Below are 24,588 nucleotides of genomic sequence, written 5' to 3'. Positions count from 1 at the left end.
GCTAAAAATTAATGAAATGACTCACCCCATTTAATTAGATGAACGGTTCATTATAGTTTTATGAATATGTTTAATTAAAGATTTGCATGTGTAAGAGCAAGCTTTTAAAAAGCAGACAACTACTGCACTCCGCCTCCCCACTGCCACTCTTCAGTTTTCTTTTCCACCGGTGCAGGAGGGAAACACGGGCTTTTCACTTATTTGATGGCTTATCAGGGAACTGGGGTTCCTTGCAGTAAGAAATGGGTGGCTTTTTGGAGAGAGCAGGCTGGGAGCGGATCGAGGAGGTTTTAGGCAGAGCACGTTGGGCGACGATCACCAGGACAGAAATCAACAAAAGCACCTCAGAGCCTCACTTTTGGGGGAATGGATGGGATTTAGGTGACCAGATCTCCCAAATCTCTGCATTTGTTCCTGCTGCTCTGCGGGAGAGGATGAGTTAAAGACTTCCAGGGGGCTCTGGGCAGCGCTCGCAGCCGCTGCTGCCTTTGCCATGGGCTGCAGCAATGCAGCTTGCTGCATCCCTCGACACGGGGCCGCACGCATCCCCTGCAGGGGTAATTAGTCCCAGCTCCAGGAGCTATAAAGGCTCCAGATAAGAAGCAATAAAGCAAACATTTTCTGGCAAAACCAGATTATGGCATTGATTAGAGGATGCCCAAGCGACTTAACTGACGTCTGAGGAATTCTGGAGTCATGTAGGATTAATAACCTCATTTAGCACTGTATCACCCTCGGCCCGGGAAGTTGGAAGCGCTAATGAAATCTCTTGATGACAGTGCAAAGGGAGAAGGCATCGCCAGCCCAGAGGGGATCTGGCCAGCCTGTTATTCTTGGAGTAAAAGACACAGGACAACATTAAATAGTACCAAGTGCCAAGTCAGGCTTTAGGGACGCAGAATTTCTGCTCTCAGCAGAGAGCTCAGCCCTTGCAGAAAGCTAAGGATAAGGAGGATCTGAGTGCGCTAATGGATGCAGCAGCTCTGGGTGCACCGATGGGTTATTAATGGCTCAACTCCCCAGAACACCCTGCACAAGTCAGATCGCTATGTTCAAAGAATATAATTCAACCCAAAACCGGGAGAGGAAAGGGTTACTGAACTGTCAGGGGAGTAGGAATTCCTTCGGGGAGACCGGCTTGCTTTAGCTTAGCAAAGCTAATGCTAAGAGGGCAAATGACGGCAGCATGTCCCCTAAGGGGACACGGCTTTCTAGATGAGGTGGATGTGTGGCCGTGAGTGTAAGCTGCACCTCCTGGCCCCTGCAGAATGAAGTCCCTCCTTCCTGCTGTCCCCTTTGCTCGTGGCCCAGTTTCAACCTGAGACGCCGAGCATCCTCCAACACCATCACTTCGGGGACGGCTCCCAGCTTTTTTGGTGTGCACACGCAGCCCGAGCCCCGCCGCGCCTGGGGTCTTGCCTGCCAGCGAGGCATCTCTTCCCGAGCAAAACGCTCGAGGACATATATAAAAAGATCTCGTCCCGCTAACGTGCGTAATTGGAAGAGGGAGCTCCCCCCCGTCGCTGCTCCCTCTGCTGATGATCTGAAAGTCTATTTAATTTTAATTGCCCTCAGTCATGACTGAGGCTGCTCTGTCCTGAGCAGCCCCAGACACACTTTAAGTGACTGCATGCCAAAAGACAGAGCGGTGTTTATGTTACCAGTGACTTGCCTGAAAAAGGCCTTATTCAGTGGGAAACAAGAGCAGCTCTGATGAAGATGTTACAGGCTTTTATAAGCTTTCCTGCATCAATTAAAGCTGATTCCCCCCCCACCCCATTTTTGATGTGGTGAAATGAAGCCTGCAGTAAAAAGTATGTAGGAAAGAGCCAAGTGGTTCAGCATCAAGGTTTTCCGAAGCAGGTGGCGATTTGGGATGTCTCTGGCTTCGGTGCGTTAATTTAATCCCTTTAAAAAGCATCAGCACAGAGGTGATGCTCGGCACGTTCTGGGACAGGTTTTCTCGTTCCCGCTCTCCTCCGGGGAGGTTTCATATATTTTGGCAGGACTCCCAAAAGGGGAAAGGGGCTTCAAGGTCTATTAAAGCTGTTCTCCTTCCCCGCAACAGCCACGCACCGACCCGCTCTCCCCCTCTCCGCAGCCTTCATATGCTTGACAAAAGGGCCTCTTATTGTTATGCAGACGAAGCCCTGCTTCCAATTAGTCGATTAATCGTCCAGTTAATCAGGCAATTAGGTGACAGCTGCAGAGATGGCTTTGTGGAGCACTCTGTCCTGCCCCTTATATATGTCACCTGCTCCAATTACCACCTCCACTCAAGTGTTCAGCAATAAAAGTTGGAGAAGTGGCATGCCCGCCGCTCGCTCCTCCCGTCTCTCCAGAGTAATAGGAGAGTGGAGGAGCAGAAAAGCTCTGAAATTGGGTTGGTTAAGGTCCAATTACTCTTTGACACACACAGCTTTCTAACCGAGGCTGCTAGGAAAGGCAGCCCCTGCTATTAGCGCCTGTCCAGGTTAAAGACTCCTACCTCTTGTGTAAGCCCTTGTGCAAGGTTTAAAGGGAGCGTAGAGATGGGGGAGGCTGTTATTTATAATGAGAAGCTCTGTAGGGCTGCAGAGGCTCGCTCCGGCTCTTTTGGCTGCTGCTGTCGGCATGCCAGCGCTGCTAAATGAGTGACAACAGGACCTCAGTGACTCAACAGGGGACATAGGGCCAAAGGAGGAGCATCTGGTACGAGAACTGATGTGACACAACATTGTTTGGGGGCAATAAGAGGATGTAAAACACATGGAAAAGAAACTCTGGTTAGTAGGATGTTGTCCCTAATGATCCTGCAACACAAAACATGGGCATGAGGTTTTGCTGGGGTTTAGATTTGGGATGGGACAGAGGATGGCTGGAGGGTCTTCAGTCTAATGTGACCCATCCAGAGCTCATGTTTTCATCCCTTTAACTCCTGTGGTTCCTCTGATGTGTGTTGTCAAGTGGTGCCCTGAGGACTTGGGCACACGAGGTGCCCACCAGTATAAGCTCCCCAGCAAGAACTCCACCTCGTTAGTCCCGTGGGTTTGCCCCCCTCACCCAGGTTCCCAAGCCTGTAAGGAGCTGCAGGGCTTCGCCCAAGCCAGTCCCAGCACGGGGCCTCCCCTCCCTCCCACCGCCGAGGAGGAGCAGGGTCCTTACCTCACCTCCTGGCCGATGAGCTCCGTGGGCACTGGGCGAAGGGGCAGGATGCAGCAATGGAAACAAACACAAGGTCAAAAACACAACAGGGGTGCCCAGCCCCCCCTGAGACACCTCCCTTCTCTGGGGGATCATCTCCTGCCTGCTGCTGGGTTTCTATTGCCTCCTCGGGCATCCCGTTTGGGAAAGAAAGGGCAAATCTATCCCGCCATCATTTACTGCATGCCAGCCTGTAGTAAACCATAATCCTGCCTTGTAAATCCTCATGCCTGTGCTTAGTTTCAAGCACGTGAGTGCATGCTTGCAGCATCAGGGACTACCTCTCTCTCTAAATACATGACGACTTTAAAGTCAACAGAGCTATACTGATATACATGCACATGACTCAAACCCTTAAGTTTTCTCATGCCTTCTTCTCTATGTTTGCCTTTAAAATATGCTCCTCAGTTACTTTTTGTACAGTTCACTACTGTTTTGCTGCAATAGCCACATTTACCCTCTACCTATCAACAGGCACAGGCACGTTTTTCTCCTCCCTTTGCTACACCGGACTGATGTGGGAGCCCCTGCCTGTGCTCGGACACATGGTAGGGGATGTGCTACTTGGCTTTTAGGGTAAACAACAGCTTGTAGGGTTTTTAGGGATTATTCCCCACTTGTGAATAAGAGGACATCCCACTGCTTACAATAACAACATACCACAACATCACATCGCTGCTGAAACCTTACATCCAGCCAGGAATCCAAATAATCGGGAAGAAAAAAAAAAAACCTCACAACACAAGTCTAAATTTGCCCAGGCTAAAAACCATAACACGTTTGCTCAATTTGTTTGAGCTAATTGGATTTCCTGGGATCCAGCTCCCGGTGGGATGACTCACAAGCTTCAACAAACTGGAGGCAGCGGCAAGTCCCAGGGTGTATGCAATAAATTACCTGTTCACATCAAGAAACCCAGATTCGAGTGCGGGGGAGGCAGGGTGCGAGAAAATAAATAGGATCAGGGCACTCTCATTAGCAACCTGAGAGAGCACCTTTTTGTTTGTACAACAAAGCAATGAAACCCAAAGATCCGAGCTCGATTCAGCACAATTGGCAGCATCTGGGTTTTGTTTTGTTTTTAAAAAGATGCGGATGCTAAGAAGAGCAAGGAGGAAGGTGGTCCAGCACAACCGTGTGGGTGAAGCTGCAGTCCTTGCAGCCATCGCACTTTTTCAGCTAGCCCAGTTCATCCTTCGCTGCCAGACACCTTTGCAATTCATTGAATCCGTGGCCGCAAAAAGGAACCAAAATGGAGAGGCCTGTCTGTAACCATCACACGTGGCCACGGGACCACCCGAGGTGACACCCTTTGCTCCCTACCAGAGCACCTCGCCTTCTCCCAGAGAGAAAGCACGCAAAGAAAGACCAATAGCAACAATAAATAACAATCAAGCTTCGCATTAACAAGTCGTTCGTCCTCACGTCCCTGCTGGGGGACGGCCCCGTTTGCTTCTCCAGCATGCACTACTTCTGCCAGGCACTCTCAGATGTGCAACTTCAAAGCCGCTGGCAGAGTGTGCATGATGAAAGTCCCAGGAGCCGATCTGAAGCTCCAGTGACTGCGATCCCCCTAAAGCAAAGCAAGCAAAGGGGCTCTTTTTTTTTTTTTTTTTTTTTCTTCTTCTCCTGGGTGTAGGGGATGAGTGTTAAATATTATGAGGACCTGTAAAGGTTTGTGGTCGGGAGTTTTCCAGGTTTGTAGACAAATTTCGGTGGGGTTGGAGGGGGGGGCAGTGAGCATAACTTAAAGAGTTAAGCCTGGACCTGAAAAATCAAAGCCTATTTGGAACAAGCAAAGCGCAGGGAGCTCAGGTCTATACATCCCCGTGCTGCGGGATAACCAGCTGCTCACCTCTGACAGACTTCGATCGCGTGCGTGCTCTCTTATCGTCATTTTCTAAACTCATCTGGAATGGAAAGAAAAGATAATTGTTGAAAGATAACAAGAAAAGTATTGTTAAAGGACAATCTCGCATGTGGTTGTTGCTCTGTGTAAATACCTGGGCGGCAGGGAAAGCTTTCCCGCGTTTTTGAGACAGAGGCATTGCATTGCTTTTGTTGTTCAACCCACAGTGCCCAAATTCAGCAGCCTTAAATTAATTTCCACATCCTGGGACACAACAAGGACTCTCTGCTGCTCGGGCGCCCCAGAGGGACAAACACCCAGATGTGATGGCCCGTGGTGGAAAACAGCTGCGTCTGAAATATCCCTTGTTAAGGGCAGAACTGATTTCTCTGGACTGACACCACAGAAGTGCTGTGAGCACCTAGGTGAGTAGCTGGCACACATTCAGAAATCTCTGAATACGCAGCCAAGCTGATCTCGTGCCCGGGAAGGGCAACTTTTCATGTAGTGCCCTAAAGAGCAACCTCTCCTCTCTGCTTAAATTTGACACAAAGAGGGTTGCATCTAAATAACCCCTGCAACATGGACATCAAACAGGAGGGTCTGCAGGGAATAAGGGCATGAATAAGTAACATTGGGGACTTCAAAGTGCTTGATATTAATTAAACATCACCACATGCCACAAGGTAGCGGAAGGCTGAAGTGCAGCCACCTCTGGGGTGCAGCGTGGGCTCCGCACCCGCGCCCTGGCGTCGGGGGGGAGCTTTGAAATCAGGCTGTGCCTGGAGGTGCGAGTAGCGAAACCAGGGGACCTGCACGGTGGGGCAAGAAGGTATGGCGAGAATAATAGAAATGGGATTTCATGAGACTTGTCAATGGAGTTGCTGAAGTGGTCAAAGAGCCGGTTTTACATCTCGCCCTTGACACAGATGCTCCCTCTGCAGGCAGGTGCATTTGGCAGCAAATGCCAAGGGGGTTACGCAGGATCAGGGTGTGGGCAGGGAGCTGGATCGTAGCCTGGTAGGCTGGGGACAAGATGATTCGGGTTTTATTGCAGTGTTACCGTCTGGGACATTTCCTCCTGGGATAACAAGGAGGAGAGAGAAAAAGGGGGGGGGGAAGGACCATTTCCAAGTGGGATTTCACATAATAAAAACAAATTCTCTTTGGAGCATCCTCTACAAGTCCCAGTTGGAGAGGGATGCAGCCAGCTCCCGTGCCATCCCAAAATGAGGAGGCTCCACAGCTAACCCTCTGGCACCCCCGAAAGAAGGGGGGATACGAGCAGCTACTCCTCCTGGTCGAGGAGCAGGAAGGGACACGCGTGCAGAGCACGTGCTTCTCCGCTGGCGGTGGGGATGACATACGCATGATATGTGCCACTGCATCCCCATGTGCACCTTGAAACTCTTTCTTGATGGCTGCTGCTCACAGTCCCCAGCAGAAGGGGCTGGGGGCCCTCACCCATCACCTTCAGAGGATGCACTGCTTGGTTTGGGCCTTTCTTGTCCCCCTTGAGGTTCGGGGGTGGTGAGGAGGGAGGGAGGCTATTGGGCAGGAAGGGAGAGGGGGTGGAGGTCCCCAGCCGATGGGGCACCGCAGCTGAAAACACCTCAAAGGGGAGGGATGAAATTTCCCCGATTGCCTCTCTCCCTCCCACTGCCGCCCTCTGGAAACGCAGTGTTAACACGCAATGATTTATGTCATTTGTTAGATGGGGAGACCGGAGGAGGGGGGGAGGGGGGAAAAAAAAAAATCAAAACCTGGAGCGATTTATGCGTCCTGTCAGCATTCAGCTCGTGGCACCGCGGTGTTGTGCTCCACGTTTATTACAATCTTCCCAATAACACAGCAGACAATTACTATAATTTCTGTTTTTAAAGCCCCGGTTCCCTGCAGACCAATGGCTCACGTTTAAAGTGTGGAGAGGAGCAGGTGTCAAAGGGACTTCATTACATTTACGAGCCTTTCAACGTCGGCGTGCGCTGAGCGAGCTAGCTAATGCCGCCGCACGCCGACAATACGACTAATACGTTTGATTGCTGGGAGCCTGCCTCCAACCAAAATGAATTTCAGAGAGGGCTTTTTCTTTCTTTCTTTTTCTTTTTTTTTTTTTTTTTTTTTTTTTGACAGTTTTCCCAGGGAACTGGCACGTGTTGGGCTGGTGCCTTGGCAATATGGGTTTCCTGCAGATAAATTATTCAAAGCAACAGAGGAGGGAAGGCTGCGGGAAGCATAACAGGCACCGCCTGCACCGTGCCAGTGCTGGCCAAAAAAGAGGAAGGGCTGGGACCCTGCAGGGACAGTGGGGGAAAAGCAGAGCAAAACTTCAGGTTTTTTTAAACCTGCCCTTCAAGGACAAGCTGCTTGCCTATAAATGGGGGAGATCTAATTTCATGTCACATTCGTCTTCAAAAAAATTAGGTATCTTGTCTGAGCTAACATCCAGGCTCCTCACTACACCATAGCACCTCATAAAGCAATTCCTCCCATTGCCTTCGACACCTCTTTCAAGCCAGGATCAAATGCCCTGGGAAGATGGGAGCACACTCGGTCACTGCATGGACAAAGGGGACAGGAGCCACCTAAGGTAGGGACAGACCCAACCTTGCTGAGGACCAAAGGATGGAAAAGGCAAATAGGCCGCCTTGCCTGGCCTACTGTGCAAAGCAGCCTTTTTAAAAAATAAATAAATAAATAAATAAATAAATAAATAAAATTATTGGGTTTTTCCCCCACAGGGAAGACCCCATTACTTGGTTAGAGAACTTCACACAGCTCCACCGCTGCGTATTTAAAATGTTTCGCTTACAGCACCAGAGGGATGGTGTGGGCTCTGCACACCCAGGCTTTGTTTCCTACCATCAGGCTCCTTTTCTCAGTTCAAATCAAACAGTGGCAACATCCTCAAAAATCTTCATTTCCCGCCAAAGTGCAAAAACACCAGGAAAAAGATCCATTTCTGAGCTCAGCCCCTGCTCCTCCCAGGCAACTTAAATTAACTGACGTGGCCACTACTGTGCTTCTGGAGCCTCCGTGGTTATCGGGCTCAGATGCATGAAGGTTACATGAAACCACTGTCCTTTATTGTTTGCCTCCTCAGCGAGAAGCCCTCTAGACGGATTGTTTTAACGCGCAATTTCAGGTCACACAGTGCACGTTTGCAGCCTTGGAGACTGACGGGGGATTTTCATTTGTTCTCTCTCTTGTTCGCATAATAGCCAGGCTGAGAAGCTATCTGGATTTCATTCTTATTATTTTAACTCTGAATGGAAAACAAAGCAATCTGAAGGGAAACCTGCAAATAATTTATTGCTACCAGATGCCAGCCCCAGAGCATGTTAGTCTGTTAGCTGGAACAAGACAGAGGTTTATACCGCTCCTCCTCACCTTATCGCTGGATTATCTCTCACATTAAACCAAAATAAGCATCTCGCAGATTTCCTAACCCAACGCCAGGAGACAACACAGTGGAAACGACCCTGCGCTGGGTCTCAGGGTACTCCAGGATTCAGCTCCATGCTCTGCCACTGACAGTCAGGATAACCTTGAGAACATCACTTCATCGCTGGGTGCCCCGTTTTTTCCCCTCTTCTCCCTAAAGGTGCCGTGGTGCAGGGGCTATTTCTTGCCATGTGTTTGCCCCGCACTAAGGAGCTTCCTGACACGACCATAATACAAGCTATACTGATGATGTCCCAATGCTGCAAATCTAAACCAGTGAGGTTCAGGCAGATAAACTTGAAAGACGGTTTAACCTGAGCACAACGCGAATTTTAACAGCCTACTTCTACAGTAACGGTCTTGTTCTGCTGCCAAGACTACAGCAATACAGCGCGGCAACAGCAGCACGGATCTGAAGTTTAATTTTATGGAGTACCTACAGGGTTGATATTTTCTTCTTCTTTCTTATCTTAACACGCATTTCTTTCCCGATGGAGGACTGAGGTGCTAACCGCTGGAGCCTCCTGTGCACTGATGCCCAGGTGTGCCTGGGCTTCGACAGCTCTATGCAAATATACCATTAAGGGCCATGGTGAAATTCCCCACCGTCAGCGGTAACGCTTTATATGCATTCAAGAGCACCATGGAGCTCAGAGGAAATAAACACGCTGAAAAAGCCTTCAGCTGGACAAAGGGAGGTGAGGATTCAGTGGGAATATTTATTTTACTCTGAAAGCAGCAGAGTTGCCATCAGTGCTTATTTGTGGATATAGCAAAATGCCATTTGCAAGAAGCTGTGTCCAAGCTTTAGAGGGACAGACGGACAGACAGAGCCTCTATTTCTAGTTAAAAACCCCAAACCTAAATTGCCTAGCAGCAGGTGAAGCAGGAGGAGGAAAATGCCAGAGGAAATTACATTTTTCCTACAGAAGTGTTGAAAAATGGTTTTCTACTCGGTCCTTCCCCTCTTCCAGATCCAAGGAGCCCCTTCGTTAGCTCCTCAAGGGAAAAGACAGTACCAACCGCCCTAACGAGGTAGGACCCCGCTATACCTCACTCTACCCTGGCCGTGCAGAGTCAGAGATGGTCCAGCTCCCAGAACCCTGTTTCAGGGCTGGGTTCAAAGCCCGGATGAGGGAAGGGAAGGGAGAAGGATGCTGTGCGGGAAACCTCCACCATCACCAGCCTTGTCCCAGCAAACTCGTTCAAGCTCTCACCAGGGAAGATTAATTTGCTGGTTAACTTGCACTGTTGTTTGCTGCTTCTTTCCTACACAGGGATCGCCGTATCAATGCGAGCCAATGAAGGGAGCAAACCCCAAGGTCCTGCTGGATGCAGACTATGGGGCAAATCACAGCCAGGCAGCAAAACTGCCCCTCAGCACCCACCAAGCAGTGAGGATGGGTTTGGATGGCCGTCCTGTTTTCTTTTGGAGGGTTTTTATTTTCCACCCCATGAGGAATGGCTGCCGCAGGCTGAACATGGGTGGACAGACCTGGATCTGGGTTTCCAAATCTCTTCCCCCCTGCTCCCTGCAAAGTGCCGTGCCATCATCGGTCACTGCAGGACATGAAGAGGGTTTCATCCCGCTGGACCTTCTCTAGCTGTTATTTTTTTAAAAAAATAAATAAGTAAGGGGTGATAGAGGAAGAAATACCCCTTGATCAAGAGTCTCCCTCTACTTTTAAAAAAGGCTCAATAGTAGCTCCCAGCTGCTATTTTATAACCACACTCTGAGATTAGGGTTTTTTTTTTTTCCCCTTCTTCCTTTAGGGTCTTCCCTGCTGCTTGATTTAAATCCTCCTGACATTCCACCTATTGTGAGTCCCATCCTCGGCTGAATAAACTACCGTCTGCCTTTTGCTCTTGCACTGCTTCCAGGAAAGGACACCCTGTGCGATGTTCTCGGGCTTGGAGTCGGGGGGAGGATTTTGCCTTGACATCTTTAGATGCAAAACTGCAGCTTGTACTCACCTCACATTAAAAATTACAGCTGTGTCACCAACATCCTCCTGAAGCCGTGCTGTCAGTTTTCATTTGCAGAAAGAGTCCAACCCCCACCCAAAAAAAACCCCCCCCAACGCTGTGAATGAAACGCTTACCGAGCGCTAATGCTCTGTAGTGATAGCAGAGGCATCCTCCGCGCAAGTGAAGTGGACCAGAAAAGATGCTCCTGAGCATCACATTTGACACGGCCACAGCTGTATCGTGTGATTCCGCAGCGCTGGCATTCGAGCATTAGGCTGGGGTGATCTCATATGCAGTAGTTTAAGTTGACACACACTTTCCTCTTGACTGTTTGAAAGTGTTACAACACCCAATCCAAATGCCATTTCACACGCAGAGACCTAAGTGGCTCCGTACGTGCAAACAGCTCTTACGCCAGAAGAGGAAGGGTGGGGGAGGAAAAGAAATATCACAGTTCTTCAACCCCATTGTTTTCAAGCTCGGTGATAAGCTCCCTTTTTCATAAGATTATCCTCGAGTGGCACAATGCGCGGCAATTGCTGAAGTGAGCTACGTGTACATCTCCAAAGAGGACTGCGGCAGCCCGTGCTCGTGGCAGGGGATGGGCTCTGGTGGCCCCATCAACGCCAGCCCTACCTGTCCTAACAGCAGCCAGCCTTCAGCAACAGCCTGCCCGCTGTTCAGCAGTACCCCCAGAGCTAGCTCACCGTGGCACAGGAGAATAGAGAAGATTTGGGAGAGAAAGATTCATTTCTCCATCAGCCACCGTGGTCCAGGACGAGCACAAGCAGGAGCGTCCATGCGGACGGTCTCAGCTGGCTCCGTGCAGAGAGCACCTCTCCCCAGCACTCGTCAGAGATCTCATTTCAGACCTGTCATGGGAAATTTTATCCTGCACCTGGACTTCTTTAGAGGCAAAAATAAATAAGTAAACGTGCCCCACATCCCATTGTCCTTCACTGCTGTGCATCCTGTGGATTACAAGCCGTAACTGGCCTGAAAAACTACATTTAAATGCATGTGTGCTCATAAATACATATTGTAAGTGCTAGTGTGCACACATGGTGCAGATCCAAAGGTTAGAGAGGGACTGAGACCTCTCTCCCCCTTGTGAGATAAAAGGCCTGCACACACACACAGTATCCAGGCCTAAACTAAGTTCTACCTGGATTTTAGGAAAATATAGCAGAAAATAAATATGCTACTGCACTGATATGCAAAGAAATATTTTTTAAATTTGCCTAAATGGATTTGAAGTAACGCATGGGAAAAACTGCTCATAGAGAGCTAGCGATAGCCTTATCAAAGCCAGCCTCCTCCGCCCCCTTCCTATTCAAGTTTAATCTGGCTTTTATAATGAAGGGCCAGAATTCATCTACATTGGTCACTCACGCACCTCAGGCCGACAGGCTCAGTCTTGCAGCCAGAGATGCGCAGGATCGGGCCCTTGCGTACCCTCAGCATCCCACGGTGTGACTCTTGGTGGACCTGGCTTTGCAAGACCAGCACTACCACCTGCTTCAAAAGCTGCAGCTCCCCAAATCCCGCTCCCGCTTCAGATGCCCCCTCCCACCTCCTCCTCTTGCCCCCAGACCGGTCACTCTGTTAAAACACAGATAAGCAGAGCCGGGGGTTGCAAGAAACAGTTAATATTAGCAATGTGCTTGGCAGAGGCAGAGCGCTAGATGAGCACCAGGTACTAGGAATATTACCTTTTGTAATCATTGCTTTATTAACATACAACAATCTTATTAAATCTAATCTAAGTGCTTATTTGGCAGGTTCAATAGAAAAGCCTTAATTGAGCTCATTTTAAATATAGCAACAACTGCTTACTCTGCTTTCTAAGAAGGTGTGAGCTTTCCTGGCTACACCTGCTTGCAGCTGACAGCTTGTTAGCGAAGAAGGATGTTTTTGAAGGGTGGATTTTTGCTGGTTTGGGGTTTTCCCAGGGCTCAGTTTATTTGGGGATACAGGAAGAGTCGGTAACATCAGTCACCCAAGGAGGGCTTCCTCCACCGCCCAGGTGGGTCCATCCACCCGTCTGAGATGGCGCCTCGTTACCGAGAGGCCAAAATGGGACAGGAAGTGCCATTTGCGTAATGAGCAGCCCAGTTCTATGCTTAATTAAAGCTTCTTAATCTGCCGGCAGTGAATCTGCCAGGAGGTTTGACAGCCTTGGCTGGACCTCTTTCATCAGCCACAGCTGCAGCAGTAAATGAGCGGCTCTGTTGAGCCCCCAGGAGCTGCCCAGGGTCCCGGTGGGGATGAATGCCTCGCTTGTCTCCTCCAAAGGCACCACAGCTTCACCTGGCTTACAAGGGGCTTCTTCCGACCAGCCGGCGCCTTGGAGAAAGGGCCTATTTTAACAGGCCTGGGACTGACCTAAATATCCAGATCTGAGCCACCCTTGAAGGATGGGACCGGAGAGGAAGGCAAAGATTTAAATATCTGGACTCAAAGCCAAATCTTGACAGCTGGAAGCCCTCTCTGCCCGGATTCACCATGCAGGAGGTTTGGCTGTAACAAGGAGACAGAGACTTCCAAGTCCTGCCCATCGCTTTGGGTACCGGAAAGGCTCCATCCCCCCAGGACCACCTGGTCCATAAGGGCTGGAGCAGCACTTGGCCCTTGTCCTATGGCCAACGCACGGGGCTGGGGGCCACCGTACCGAAAAAGCACACACTCGTGGAGGACCGAGGGCTTTCTGCTCACCTTGATGCGTGTGCCGTGCAGGCTGGCGGCTCCCTCGCAGCTGCTGATCTTCTCTCCGCAGGTCCACCTCTGATTCAGCAGCTCGCCCCGAAACTCATTTTCTGGGGAGGGGAAGAGGAACACGGGGTCAGGATGCAGAGTCAGCCCGGTACCCCAGCAGCAGCATCGACCGGAGGCAAAAATGCAGTCTTTATTCCCTGCCTGCTTTCTTTAACGGCCATTCAAACACTGCCTGAGGGTCTCCATGCCCCAAGCAGGACCCCATGGTGCCACTCCAAGGCCAAGAGCCCCAGTCATGAAAAATTTGCAATTGGAGTAAACGAAGGCTCGGAGACCTAATGGGCTCCCGCGCGTCAGCCGAGCTGCAGGAGCGGCCCATGTGCGCCCTCAGCCTAGCCCAAACACTGCGCAACGCTGCTCAGCTGGGTCCTCGGTTGGAAAACACAGTAATAACAGCGAGTGTCACTGGTGGGCTGGGCAAGGCAGCCGCCAGCACCAGCCCAGGAGCCTCGCAGTGCCCGTGGCAGCTGGCAAAGGGCTTCTCTGCCCTTCGCGCTTGCTCCGCCCTTACACCCTCTTCTCTTTCCAGACATGAAGTTAATTTTTAATCTTTCACAAAAATTCGCACATCTAAAGCAGTGGATGGGACCCATTAGCTGGACATCACTGAGAGCCGAGTGGGGTCCCCACGCAGGTTTCTGTGACACCAGAGTTTTGGGAGTGGGTCATTACAGGGATAGGCAGTGAAGGGAAAGATTGTGGGAAATACGTGCTTTACAAGTGGCTTCTTGGCACTTTCCCTTCATCTAGTACAACTTCAAACATCTTCGAGGGGCCAGCACCAGCCCTGCCGCACACAGATGGATCTGCAGTAGCTGGGCCAGCACGGAGGAGCTGCTGTGGTGCGGGAGCTGCATGGCACAGCTTACCCTCGCACGCAATTACTGCTCGCAGTTATGAGATCAGAAGCATTTGCCCCCAGACTCTGGCCTCCGGGCCCCCAGCGTCACAGCTCACCTTGGCAAACCGTTGTTGCTTTGGGCGCCGCTGCCATGAGCCTTCCCCTCGCATCTTTAATTGCGGCTCCCTCTGGCATTGAGTACTGAATAATTTACTGCCTGTTCTCCAAGTCTTGCTCCATTCATCTTCTACCACCAATGCAAAGGAAAAAAGGAGAGCATCCCCCAGGAGGAGGAACATGAGGAACTACACGCGTGCCGGCACGCTCATTCATCTCAGGCTGCTAATAGCCTGGGGAAGAGCTCAGGGCAGAGGCTTCATTTTCTCTGCTGGAACAGGCTCCCATGCTTCCTTGACTTGATGTTTCTATTATTGGGGTGATCTCAAAGACAGCAAAAGCAGGGAGAGGGCTCACACACGCTAAAGGAAACCTGTGGAAGGTGGGTGTTTCCAGCAATGGATAATTGCTGAGTGTGTAGGACACCAGCCAAGCAACTTTGGATCTGCTCTGCCACAAAGCAACTTTTAGGAGAACACGCAGAAAATAGCTAGAGAATTTATTCCTCCCCTGCCTGTGTCTGTTCTCCATCTACCAGACATTAAGGAACAACCAGTATGTCCCACAGTGCTCTTGCAAGAACGAGTACATTGAAAGACTGGGATAATTCGATCCCATGGTGATGTACAATCCAAGTTAGTGCCTAAGATATATAACCGTGAAAGTCACCTTCATGTATTTGTCTTAAAACAGAGCTGTTCTGAAGCCAGGAGGGCAGCTGGGGCGACTTTTCTAGGTTTCACAAGAGAAATGTCTGTGTTGGAGACTCCACTCCAAACCCTGTCTGAAGCATTGTGTTCCAGTCTGGACCCACAGGAAAGGCACAGGGCTTGGAAACAAAATCCAAGAGTTCCTGAAACATTATTCTGCTTTGGAGAAGCTCCGAGGAAAGGGAGCAGGGAGGCACAGATGGCCAGGCAGATGATGAAAACCAAGCAAAATGTGGGAAAGAAGCTAGAAAGGGACAGAAGAAAGGAGAACGGGAGGGGGGAATCAAATAAGAAGAAATAAAGATGTTTCCATAGCACATTCATAGGACAGTACAGCCTGCCTGCTTATCTGAAGCATTTTCCTGAGCATCCTTCTCCCAAGCAGTGTGTTTTAAAGCAGGAGCATCCTCTCTGGGATGCAGTGGGGGCAGGAGCAGAGAGTGGGTTAAACTGTAGAAACAATGGATCCTGGATGCAAGATAACCCTAAAGATAGCTTAGAAGATTTTTGAAGGGTTGAGAGGTCATGAGATTCAACCCCAAGGAGGAAAAAATAGCAAAGCACACACACGCTTATCCTCTTTGGGCCTGTTTTGCTTACATGTGCCTAAGTCGTAGGCTAAGGGTGAGCTCCAGAAGCTGCCGCGGTAAATCTGGCCCGAGATACCAGCTTGTCCTTGCCACGGGCCCCGTCCCAACCTCCCGTGCCTTCATCGCCGTGAGCAAGAGGAGGGGAAGGGGCTGCGTTTTGGGGCGAGGAGCCTCAGCCAGGCTGAAGGTGTGTTGGCCGCACCAGCTCAGCGCCCTCCTGCCCGCTCCCGTCCCTCTGCCCAGCCCAGTTCAGATGGCCAAGGCAGCTCCGTCAACACATGACTCAGATTTCCTCTGCTCCGTGCTGCTTAAATGCATCTGGTCTCCGGAGAGGATCAGCTTGCGCTGCTGGCTGTGCCCTTTCCACCTTGCCTCCGGACCCTGGGTTCAGCAGAAACGCAGCTCACTGGTTATGTGAAGGACACTTCTTTTAACCCCTGCCTGGACCACCCTAGAGGAGATGCAGGATATTGCCTTAAATGCAAGTTTTTGCCAATGGGAAGCAGATCCCGGAGGGAACAGCACATTCTGGGGTCCCCTCCTGGCACCAAGCTGGGACAGCCAAAGCTCACAGCCGGGAGCACTTGCCAGGAGCACTTGCAATCACTCCCCCTTAAAAAAATAACCTAGATGCTCAGCTGATCTGATAGATCACTGCCTGATGTTCACATCCCAAAGGAAATCGCCAGCTTTCCCGCACCCGCTCCATCGTCAGTACCCCCCACCCAGTCAGGACTGGATCACACCCTGGGGTCCCTCATTAGACAGGCTGCTTTTCCCCATCAACATTTATGACAATCCACCACCAAAACATCAGCGTGTCCTCTTCCAAATGAGGTTCTTTCCCAAACCCTGAATCTATTTGTCCCCTTCTCTCCTTCAGAAATATCTACAGAGAAAGGTCAGCTGTGAACCGAAGCATTGCGAGTTGTGCAGAATCGTGGCACAAAAGAGCAAGTTCTGTGAAACCTTTGGGTCACCCTCATCAACTCCAAACAAGAAGATCTGGAAACCTGGGAGACCACACGGAATTCAGACTGTTAATCGGACTTGGGTGTGTTTTACTTTCCATTTGCAAAGAGAGAAGAAAGCATTGATTTGCCAGAAACAAATTAAACCCTGCAAAGAACGGCAGAAAGTTCCCCCAAAAATAAACCCAGCAGACCTCATAGGAAGCTTTGGAGTGCAGAAGGTGAATAGAAAACGAGGCAGGACGCTGCAGGAGGAGGCCGCCTGGGTGGCAGCCAGCTCCCACACGTGTCCTCACGGGAGCCCCGCTTGCAGGCTGCCTGCGAGAGCAGCACCACCCTGTCTCCAAATCTATGCAGAGGTTACATCTGCTATTGCAAAGTGATGGGGTGAGAGACAGGTTCCTTAGAGAAAAGATGGGGGGTGAAGGCTTCGTTTCCTCATAAGATGTGTCACTGCATATTTAAACTGAAAGACTAGAAGAAAAACATATCAATCTTCATTTGCTCCCCCAAGTGCGAGAAAAGAAAAAGGAAGAGAGTAAGGTTTTTCTTCATCTTTGTTCATGCGCATTTTTATGGGAAAGGTGAACCCTCTGTTAACAAGGCAGCAACGTGCTAACAGGCCAGGTCCTTCAGTGTCCCACCAGACAACGCGGGCTCACTTCTCAGAGCAAATACAGCAGCAGTGGCCGGGATCGGAGGGTGCCCTTTGGGCCCCATCTTTCATATGAATTAAAAAAAAAAAAAAAAAATCTCAAATCCAAATTTTACATCTTCTCTAAGCTGCAAAAGCCATGCATGGCCCCCTCCGCCCCCTCTGCATTGCTTGCTGGCTAACACCCGTACTTTTTGCAGCGCATCGCCCACACGTGCTGCTCTCTATGGCCACCGGCCACTGCCTGGAGAACACCGATAGCTGAATTTGCTTTCCTGCGTGGCCCCAAACCCACGGTGCAGTGAGGGCTTCTCTTCTGGCAGGCAACATGAGTCTTATCTTTGATTTAAGGCTTCAGTCTCAGATCCTAGCTGCACCACTGAACCCCCTTGCACAGCCCCCAGGACTCAGCACAGCCCAACCCAGCCTGAAGCACGACTAATTGCCCCACGCTTCTGCCCAACCCTTGCCAAGGAAAGATTCCTCTGAGCCGATACCCTGCACGAGTGCCTGCCGGTTCAGCCTTCATGCACGCAGGAGCACAGCAGCTATGCATCAGGGTGCTTTTTTAAGAGAGGTGAATTAAAACCTCCGTAGGAATCAAAATCCACTGAAAAAGTAGAACCCAGCTACTTTAGCAATTTTTCTCCATTCTTCTCTGATGCCAGGAGTGTTGGTTTAACCCCCTCTCAGGGCATAGAAATACTGTCTATTCAATGCAATTATCGCTGTTTACTGCGGCACGGCTATGTTCAGTGCTTCAAATTTAGCTTCCCGAACATGCATTTAATTTAAGATTTAATACTGGATGTTAATTGTATATTGCACAGTAAATGACTGATCATTAAAACGTATTAATTGAGGTTTAACAGCTGTATAATAGATATTACATCTCATACTTATCAGCAAATATGATTTAATAATCAGTTAGGACGGGATGTATGGATGGGAGACGTAGCATGGCCAGCTAGATTACAGGTCTTTCTTTGTTGTTCATTTGCTGACCTAAAGATACTTTTCCTTAGCATGTTTGGAAAGAAGCGTGGCAATCACCAAGCAACTGTCGAGCTTTGATGCTCTCCCCTGGGGAGCTTACCTACACAAGCCCCAAAGAGTTTATAATCTCTATAAAAGGAGAAATGGGGGAGCTATGAGCAGTTTCCTCGCATAAAGCTGGGGCCGAGCTGCGGGGACCTGGCCCCATGACTGTGTTTGCACCAACAGCAAAGCGGGGAACTGGTGAACCCCAGTGGATGGGGAGCAAACGCCGGGAGATGGTCGTCCTCCCCCAGCACCTGAGGAATCCTTTCCACCATGTGCGAGAGTCACAGCCACCCTGTGCTTTCTAATAGTAACTCTTATTTAAAGCAAGTTGACAAGCGTCATTGCCCTTGACGAGGGATACGCGCATCCCAGCCTGCACGCACTGGGCTGGTCTCTGGGGCAGTTCACCCGAGCGCTCGGTCTTCCGCTGCTCCCGTCCCCTGGCTCCATCATCGCATTGACCCAGCACGTCCCGCTCCCGCAGCCCAGGGCTCGCTGCTCCTCGTCCCCATGTCACTCCCAGCCGTGCCCCCTCCTGCCGAAGCGCAGAGCCGGACGGTGCCTTGCTGCGCTGAGCGGCTGTTCAGAGACCCAACAACTCGTCGTACCAGTGAGCTGAATTTTTGATCCCACGGCCCCGACAAACACGCAACACTGGCTTAACCCACTGTGCTACTGAACCACAGGCCGCAACATCAAAGGTTATGAAATCTGTGATGCACACTCTGATCTTTTATTTTCCCCTTACTCAAAGGAAAGGAAGGGTTTATGATTTCAGCAGGATCAAACCTTTCTAGTGCTTTCACTGCCAAATGGACTCTTGCAGCATGGCGTGCGTTGCTAACCTGCTAAGTGACCGGCTCAGCACCAGCACGGCTCAGAGGTGTTTGCTGCCAACAGCCAAGTACAGCCCTGCTCAGCTCCATGGGTCCTGGGGGCACAGAGGAGAGGAGCGGAGCACCAGGGTTTCCAGATGGCTATGCAAAGGGGAAGAAGACAGGTCATCGCTAGCACGATGCCGCTATTTCTCCATCTCCGTCTGCAGGAACCTGCCACCCTCCTTCCAGCGATTCCTGCTGTAGTGCCCAGGGGCCAGCCAGCAGCCCAGGGAGCATCCCCCCGCCTCAGCTCCCTCCTCCAGCGCTGCACGAAGCACAAGTGACTCACGTCCTCCTTCCTGGCCCCATGCCACCTCACCTCTTGGCTCATCCTGCTTTTGATGCCATCAGCTGCCACCTCTGCCCAGGCAGCTGTGCCAGCCCCTGTGGCCACCTCAGCCATGCCAGCTCGTGCTTTGCCCCGTGATACCTGGCAGCTTTGGATGCTATTGAACTCTCTTTGCCAGGTCCTTGATGAGAAAAGGGAATCGTTCCTTTCCCATGGCCCTAGGTAGGACAAGGAGAAACTGGCTTAATCGCAAGAAGATTCAGATTTCCCAAACACGAGGACATGTTGCAATGGGAAGGGAAGAAGCACCGAAACCTGCTCCTTGGAGAGGGAGCAAAGCCCTCAGCAGTGGGGTTCAGCAGCGGGTTAAAGATCCACCAGGAGCAAGGTACAGACGTAACCTTGCCATGGGACCCGGCATCCCCAGCTGCACTGCCGTCCTTCACCCGGGGCCCTCTCTCCATCCCTGCCCAGCAGCTCTGCACACCGAGCCATTTCATCCTGTTCCTCTGTATCACCCAGCGCTACAGGAGCTGAAGCCGTCAGTGCACCTACGATGCAAAGGAAGCAAATGAGGCCACAGTCTCTCCCCATTAAGAGCAATATCCATGCTCCAGTGTTCATGGCCAGTTAATAAGGCTTTTTATTAGAGTCTTTTTTCTTTTTCTACAAAGTGGCAGAAGCACACTACAGTGCTGCAGAAGATCTAAAAGAAGGTGGTTTTCACCTTCCATCCTTGTATCACTTGGGTACTCTTCAAGAGAGGAATAAATGCTGCGTGCCCACAGGAGCACTATTGTCTGTGCGTTGTTCTTAAGTATATTGATCAAAAAGATTAAAGAGTGAACATTGTTCAACATCCCGTCTTTCCCCGGCTCCTTGGGGGAGCTGTCAACATGCAAAGCTATTCCAAGCACGGTGAGCAAGGCCACCAACAGCAGGGAAAACAAAGCCATGAGGTTCTCCCCTGGAGAATCCCTTTGGGGTTTCCAAGGCCCAGGGCAACAGCAGGGCCTCGAAAAGCTCTCAGCAGATGCTGACCCCCTCCAAGGTGAGAGCAAGACCTGAGCCATGGGCATCTCTGCCTCCTGCCTTCACCCTGCCAGCCACTAAGAGTTGCCCAAAGTGTGCCTTTTTCTACTGCAATAGCAGGAACTTCGTACAAGCCTGCTGATTAATTCCTCTCCAAACATACCTGAGCCTGAACAAAAAAAATAAATAAAAAAAACCCCCCAAACCAATCAAGCAAATCCTGGCTTATCACTTCCAAACGACGAGTGCCAGCATCCCCTCCTCTGCCAGGCTTATCCACAGCACAGACCGCTCCTGCCACCGGCTTCGTCTCCAGCATCCATCCTTTTGTGCGCGCAGAGGGAGCCCTGCTCAGCAATGCTCATCTGCTTGTGCTCAGCGCGTGTGCAAACAAGCGTGTAACGTGCCAGGCACGCAGGAGAGCATCTCCGAGAAACAGGATGTTGCTTCTTTCTTCTTGCACATTTCCCTCATTATTTTGTTCTAATTTGGCTTTGCCGGTACCTTCTCTATTCAATAAAAGCCAAATGCAAACCGTGTCCCCTAATCTCCGAAACAGCAGCTCACTGCTGAGAAAATAATATAGATGTAACTTCCAGCATCACACACTTTCTTTTCCATTTATATGCAAATGCCGACCTTTCACCCAAGCTGTCTCAAAGAAGTATTTCCTTAAAAATGCAAATAGCATGTTGCAGGCAGTTACTCTGGCTGAGTCTTTCTTATGTTATTATTATTATTTCTTTTAACCTTACCAGCACTGTAAAACACAACTGCTAAACTGCACCCCGGTAATAATTACTTTCCATACCAAATCGAAAGCCTCCGTGGAGCCAATGTGTCGAAACACCAGCAGGAGAATTCAGCACAGATGAATTTTTAGAGATGGTTTTTGATAAATGTGTCTTGGGCTAGGGGGAAGGAAGCAGCTCCAAGACGAGTCGCTGCTGAAGGGAACGACCTGATGGCTCAGGCTGAAGTTACAAGAGCATCTTCTGTCCTGTAAAACCCTTCCCATGGTGCTGCTGACACGCAGAAGCCCTCCGGAAGGGGAAAACAACCTGCGTAAGCTGGGGAGGTTTGCATGGGGTGAGCACAGTGGGCACAAGGAGTAAGTCCACCAGCACTGCTGGTCCTTCATCACCTGAGGTGGTCTGGGAAGACCTTTGGGAGTGGTGGGTGGTGCACGGTGTATCTGTGTTGCACAAAGGGGCTCCGGGGCAGCATTAGGGCTCCTGGGGCTGAAGATGAATAGTGAGGAGGGTGGTTGAAGAAGGGGCCAGCGGGGAAGCAGCCACAGTGAGATGATGGATGCAGAGGAACAAACGAGATTAGGGGATTTCAGCTCCAAGACCCCCCTAGTTCACTACTTCTCCCGGCGTTGAGAGAGGGGTTAACCTCCGGGGAGAGCAGTGCAGCACTGCTTCCATCGCCATCGTGGCAGCGGTCCCAGCGCCAGCAGCCACAAGCCAGACTGCCCTCAGCTCACACCTCCTCGTCAGCGGGGCCGGGGCTGTCTGGGAGCACGAGCCCACCTCGACAGGTTGAGGGGCGAAAGGAGGCGTCAGCAATTGCTGCAACCAAAGCCTCCCCTTTCTCACAGCGGCTCTACACCTGCCCAGGGAGGTACTCGCAGCGTGAATGGACGTCAAACAGACCGAGTTGGATGCATCCACCCAGCTCAGGTATTTGACACCCTGTGTCCAAGCTGCTCCATCGTCAGTTTGGAAACTGGGAGAGACGAGGAAGAGCGAGCCTGAGCGTTGTGCTTGCAGAGGGGGATACAAGGCTGCACGCTGCAGGGAAGCAAAATTAAAAAAGCAAAGGTAATAAATGAGGTTCTTCACATACAGAAACGGCAAGTGAGAAAAGCCAGCTACAGGCGGCCTTCCTGGGGCAGGGCAACGCGTTGTGCAGCTCAGTACCTGTTTCTGAGCAGCAAATATTGATTTCCCCAGTACGTAGGGAAAGAGTAGAAGAAACAGGTGAGATATGAACTGATCTTTCCTCTATCATTTTAGTCATCTATAGATTTAGCTGTCAATGACTCTTTAGTTCCTTCTGGACTCCAAACCTCCAGAGATGCCCTACTGTTGACTGTCGTAGCCCAAGTGAATTTGAATCTGCTCTGGGACCTTACCCTTGGCCCCGTGAGTTCTGGGGGAAAAAAGCTGCAAAAACCCACATTGCTGCTGCCCCAAGTTGGACACACTGAGGTGTTTGAGGGACACAAACCCTTTTGCCCCCAGCACAGGACTGGGGTCCACCACCCACTTGAGCAAACGATGTTGATTTTCTGGATGGGGATTTCTACCACGTGTGACACCAGGTTAGGCAGAGGAGGGATAAGCTGCCTGGAAGAGCCGGGGGAGAGGCTGGCAGCACCTCTGATGCAAAGTTAGATGACTAAGTGGGCTACTTCCCAGTTGCCAGCTTGTCTTTATGATATTAAGCCTTTCCTTTCTGCTGCCATATAAGAAGTGAAAAGCTGACACATAAGCACGTGTCATATGGAGTCATATAGACAGAAGCAATAAGGCATAAAAGGAGGTGAGATCATCGCGCAGCAACAACTCCCCTGGGGTAAGAGGCAGCACTGCACAGCGCCCGCTGGCTCTCAGCCCCCCACGTATCCCACCAGCATCCCTTCTCGTGGCACGGGCTCGGCATGCTCAAACCGAAGCCCATTTCCACGCCAAACCTCCCGGAGCAGGGGCACAGACAGGGTGCCACGTTGCCCACCACGAAACGAGGTGATTAAGCTGACCCTTCAAACAACTTTATTAAAAAGGAGCCTCTGCCACAGCGTGCGGCTCTGCCAGCCGTAACGTCGCAGCCCCCCAGGATTATCGCTGCTGAATGGGGCGGCCGCTGTGTGCCACTTGCTTGAAAAGAAGGAGCATCATCAAATTTGTTAAGTTTATAGCCCTGCTGGCACCGCTCTTAGCGCTCCTGCAGACCCCATGTAATTGAAGTTAAATAGAGGTGAGTGATACCTTTCTGTCCTTCCTAGTCTGCGCTTGCTTGTGAATACAAAGTGGGGACAACGAGGAGGAGGGATGGGGCAGCAGCTGGGTGCCCACGGGCAGTGCTCTCAGAGCAGCTTTCATCCCCCTTCCAGCCACTTGCACGGGCTGAGCCCGCTGTGCTGCATCGGTTTTACCCCGATGCCGAGCTCCAGCCCGGCCGGGAGCAGGGAAACCCCAAGACCCCAGCAGTGCGCTCGCTCCCCAGATCTCACAGCCAAGGATTAGCTCGTATCCTCTAACCGGGAAGTTCATCTCTCCTCCAAACCCTTCTTTTCCCAATCTTCCCCTTTCTAATGGGGTGTCCTTGCTCTCCCCAGCAGTGCTCCCTGCTTGGCAGGTGAGTGCAGCAGGGAAGCAGCCAAGCTGCCAGAGCTGCTCTGCCGGCACGGCCGTGACCGGCCTCCCCAGCAGCCAAGAAAGCCACTCCGTGACAGGAGGGAGCTGAAAGTTTCTAGGGGATGCGCGAGAGGAGCTGACAACTCCGTGCTCGTTTGAGACACGGCGGGCAAAGTTAACTGTTTAGACTGTCATTTTTTTTAAAGCAACAACATGGCTCCCAGGCACTTTTTTTTTTTTTTTTTAAATTAAAAAAAACAGAGCCGGTCTTTCCAGAAGGCTATTAATCCTCTCCTGTCACTTGTGTTCTTGGAGAGAGCATTTCTCTGGGCAAAAGCAGTTAGTTGCTCATTTGAGGGCAATGAACAAACCTTTAACTCCACTTGCCAGAAGCTCGCGAGATACAAAGCTTCAGAATTATGGAAGAGAAACACATGCATCAGCAGGAGAAGCTGGGACTCCAGACACACTTATGGCCACATCAGCTTTCAGAGGCATGAACTTTCTTTCCTCTCTGCAGAGCCACTCGAGTTGGGCTAACATTGCCTAAGATAACTTCACCCAGAATATCCCCCACCCAAAGTTTTTGATTTCTTACAAATAAAGGTTTTTTGCCTTTACCAGGGAAGGGAATTAATTTATTTTCTCTCATTCCTGTGCAGGCACTTGGGTTTTAGGTACAGAGTGAGGACGGGACACGTGTACCCGAAGAAAGGCTCTTGCTTAGGCTTCAAACCCCATTACAAGGTTTTCAAAAGCTTTTGACTGAAGTCAAGCAACTTCTCTCAAAGCCCATCTTGCACCTTCACTTATCCCACCAGCAGCCTCCCCCTAGGACACAGCTTCGCAGACCAGACGCTTCCCTGCCCCAAAACTT

General features: G+C 50.7%; 1 protein-coding gene across 3 annotated transcripts in view; it reads right to left on the bottom strand.

The window, feature by feature from the left end:
* The window catches only part of MYT1 (myelin transcription factor 1), a 68,680-nt gene that overhangs the window by 30,979 nt on the left and 13,113 nt on the right, over window positions 1-24,588 (bottom strand). For all 3 annotated transcript variants that reach the window (XM_076351976.1, XM_076351977.1, XM_076351978.1), the window contains exons 2-4: window positions 13,160-13,260; window positions 5,039-5,093; window positions 3,145-3,175 (exon numbers count right to left, since the gene is read on the bottom strand). In XM_076351976.1, the coding sequence (XP_076208091.1) occupies window positions 3,145-3,175; window positions 5,039-5,093; window positions 13,160-13,260 (187 nt within the window). The remainder of the gene's footprint in view (window positions 1-3,144; window positions 3,176-5,038; window positions 5,094-13,159; window positions 13,261-24,588) is intronic.

This window comes from Aptenodytes patagonicus, chromosome 14 (assembly GCF_965638725.1).
Source record: "Aptenodytes patagonicus chromosome 14, bAptPat1.pri.cur, whole genome shotgun sequence".
NCBI lineage: Eukaryota > Metazoa > Chordata > Aves > Sphenisciformes > Spheniscidae > Aptenodytes > Aptenodytes patagonicus.
This window is presented reverse-complemented; position numbering and strand designations above follow the sequence as displayed.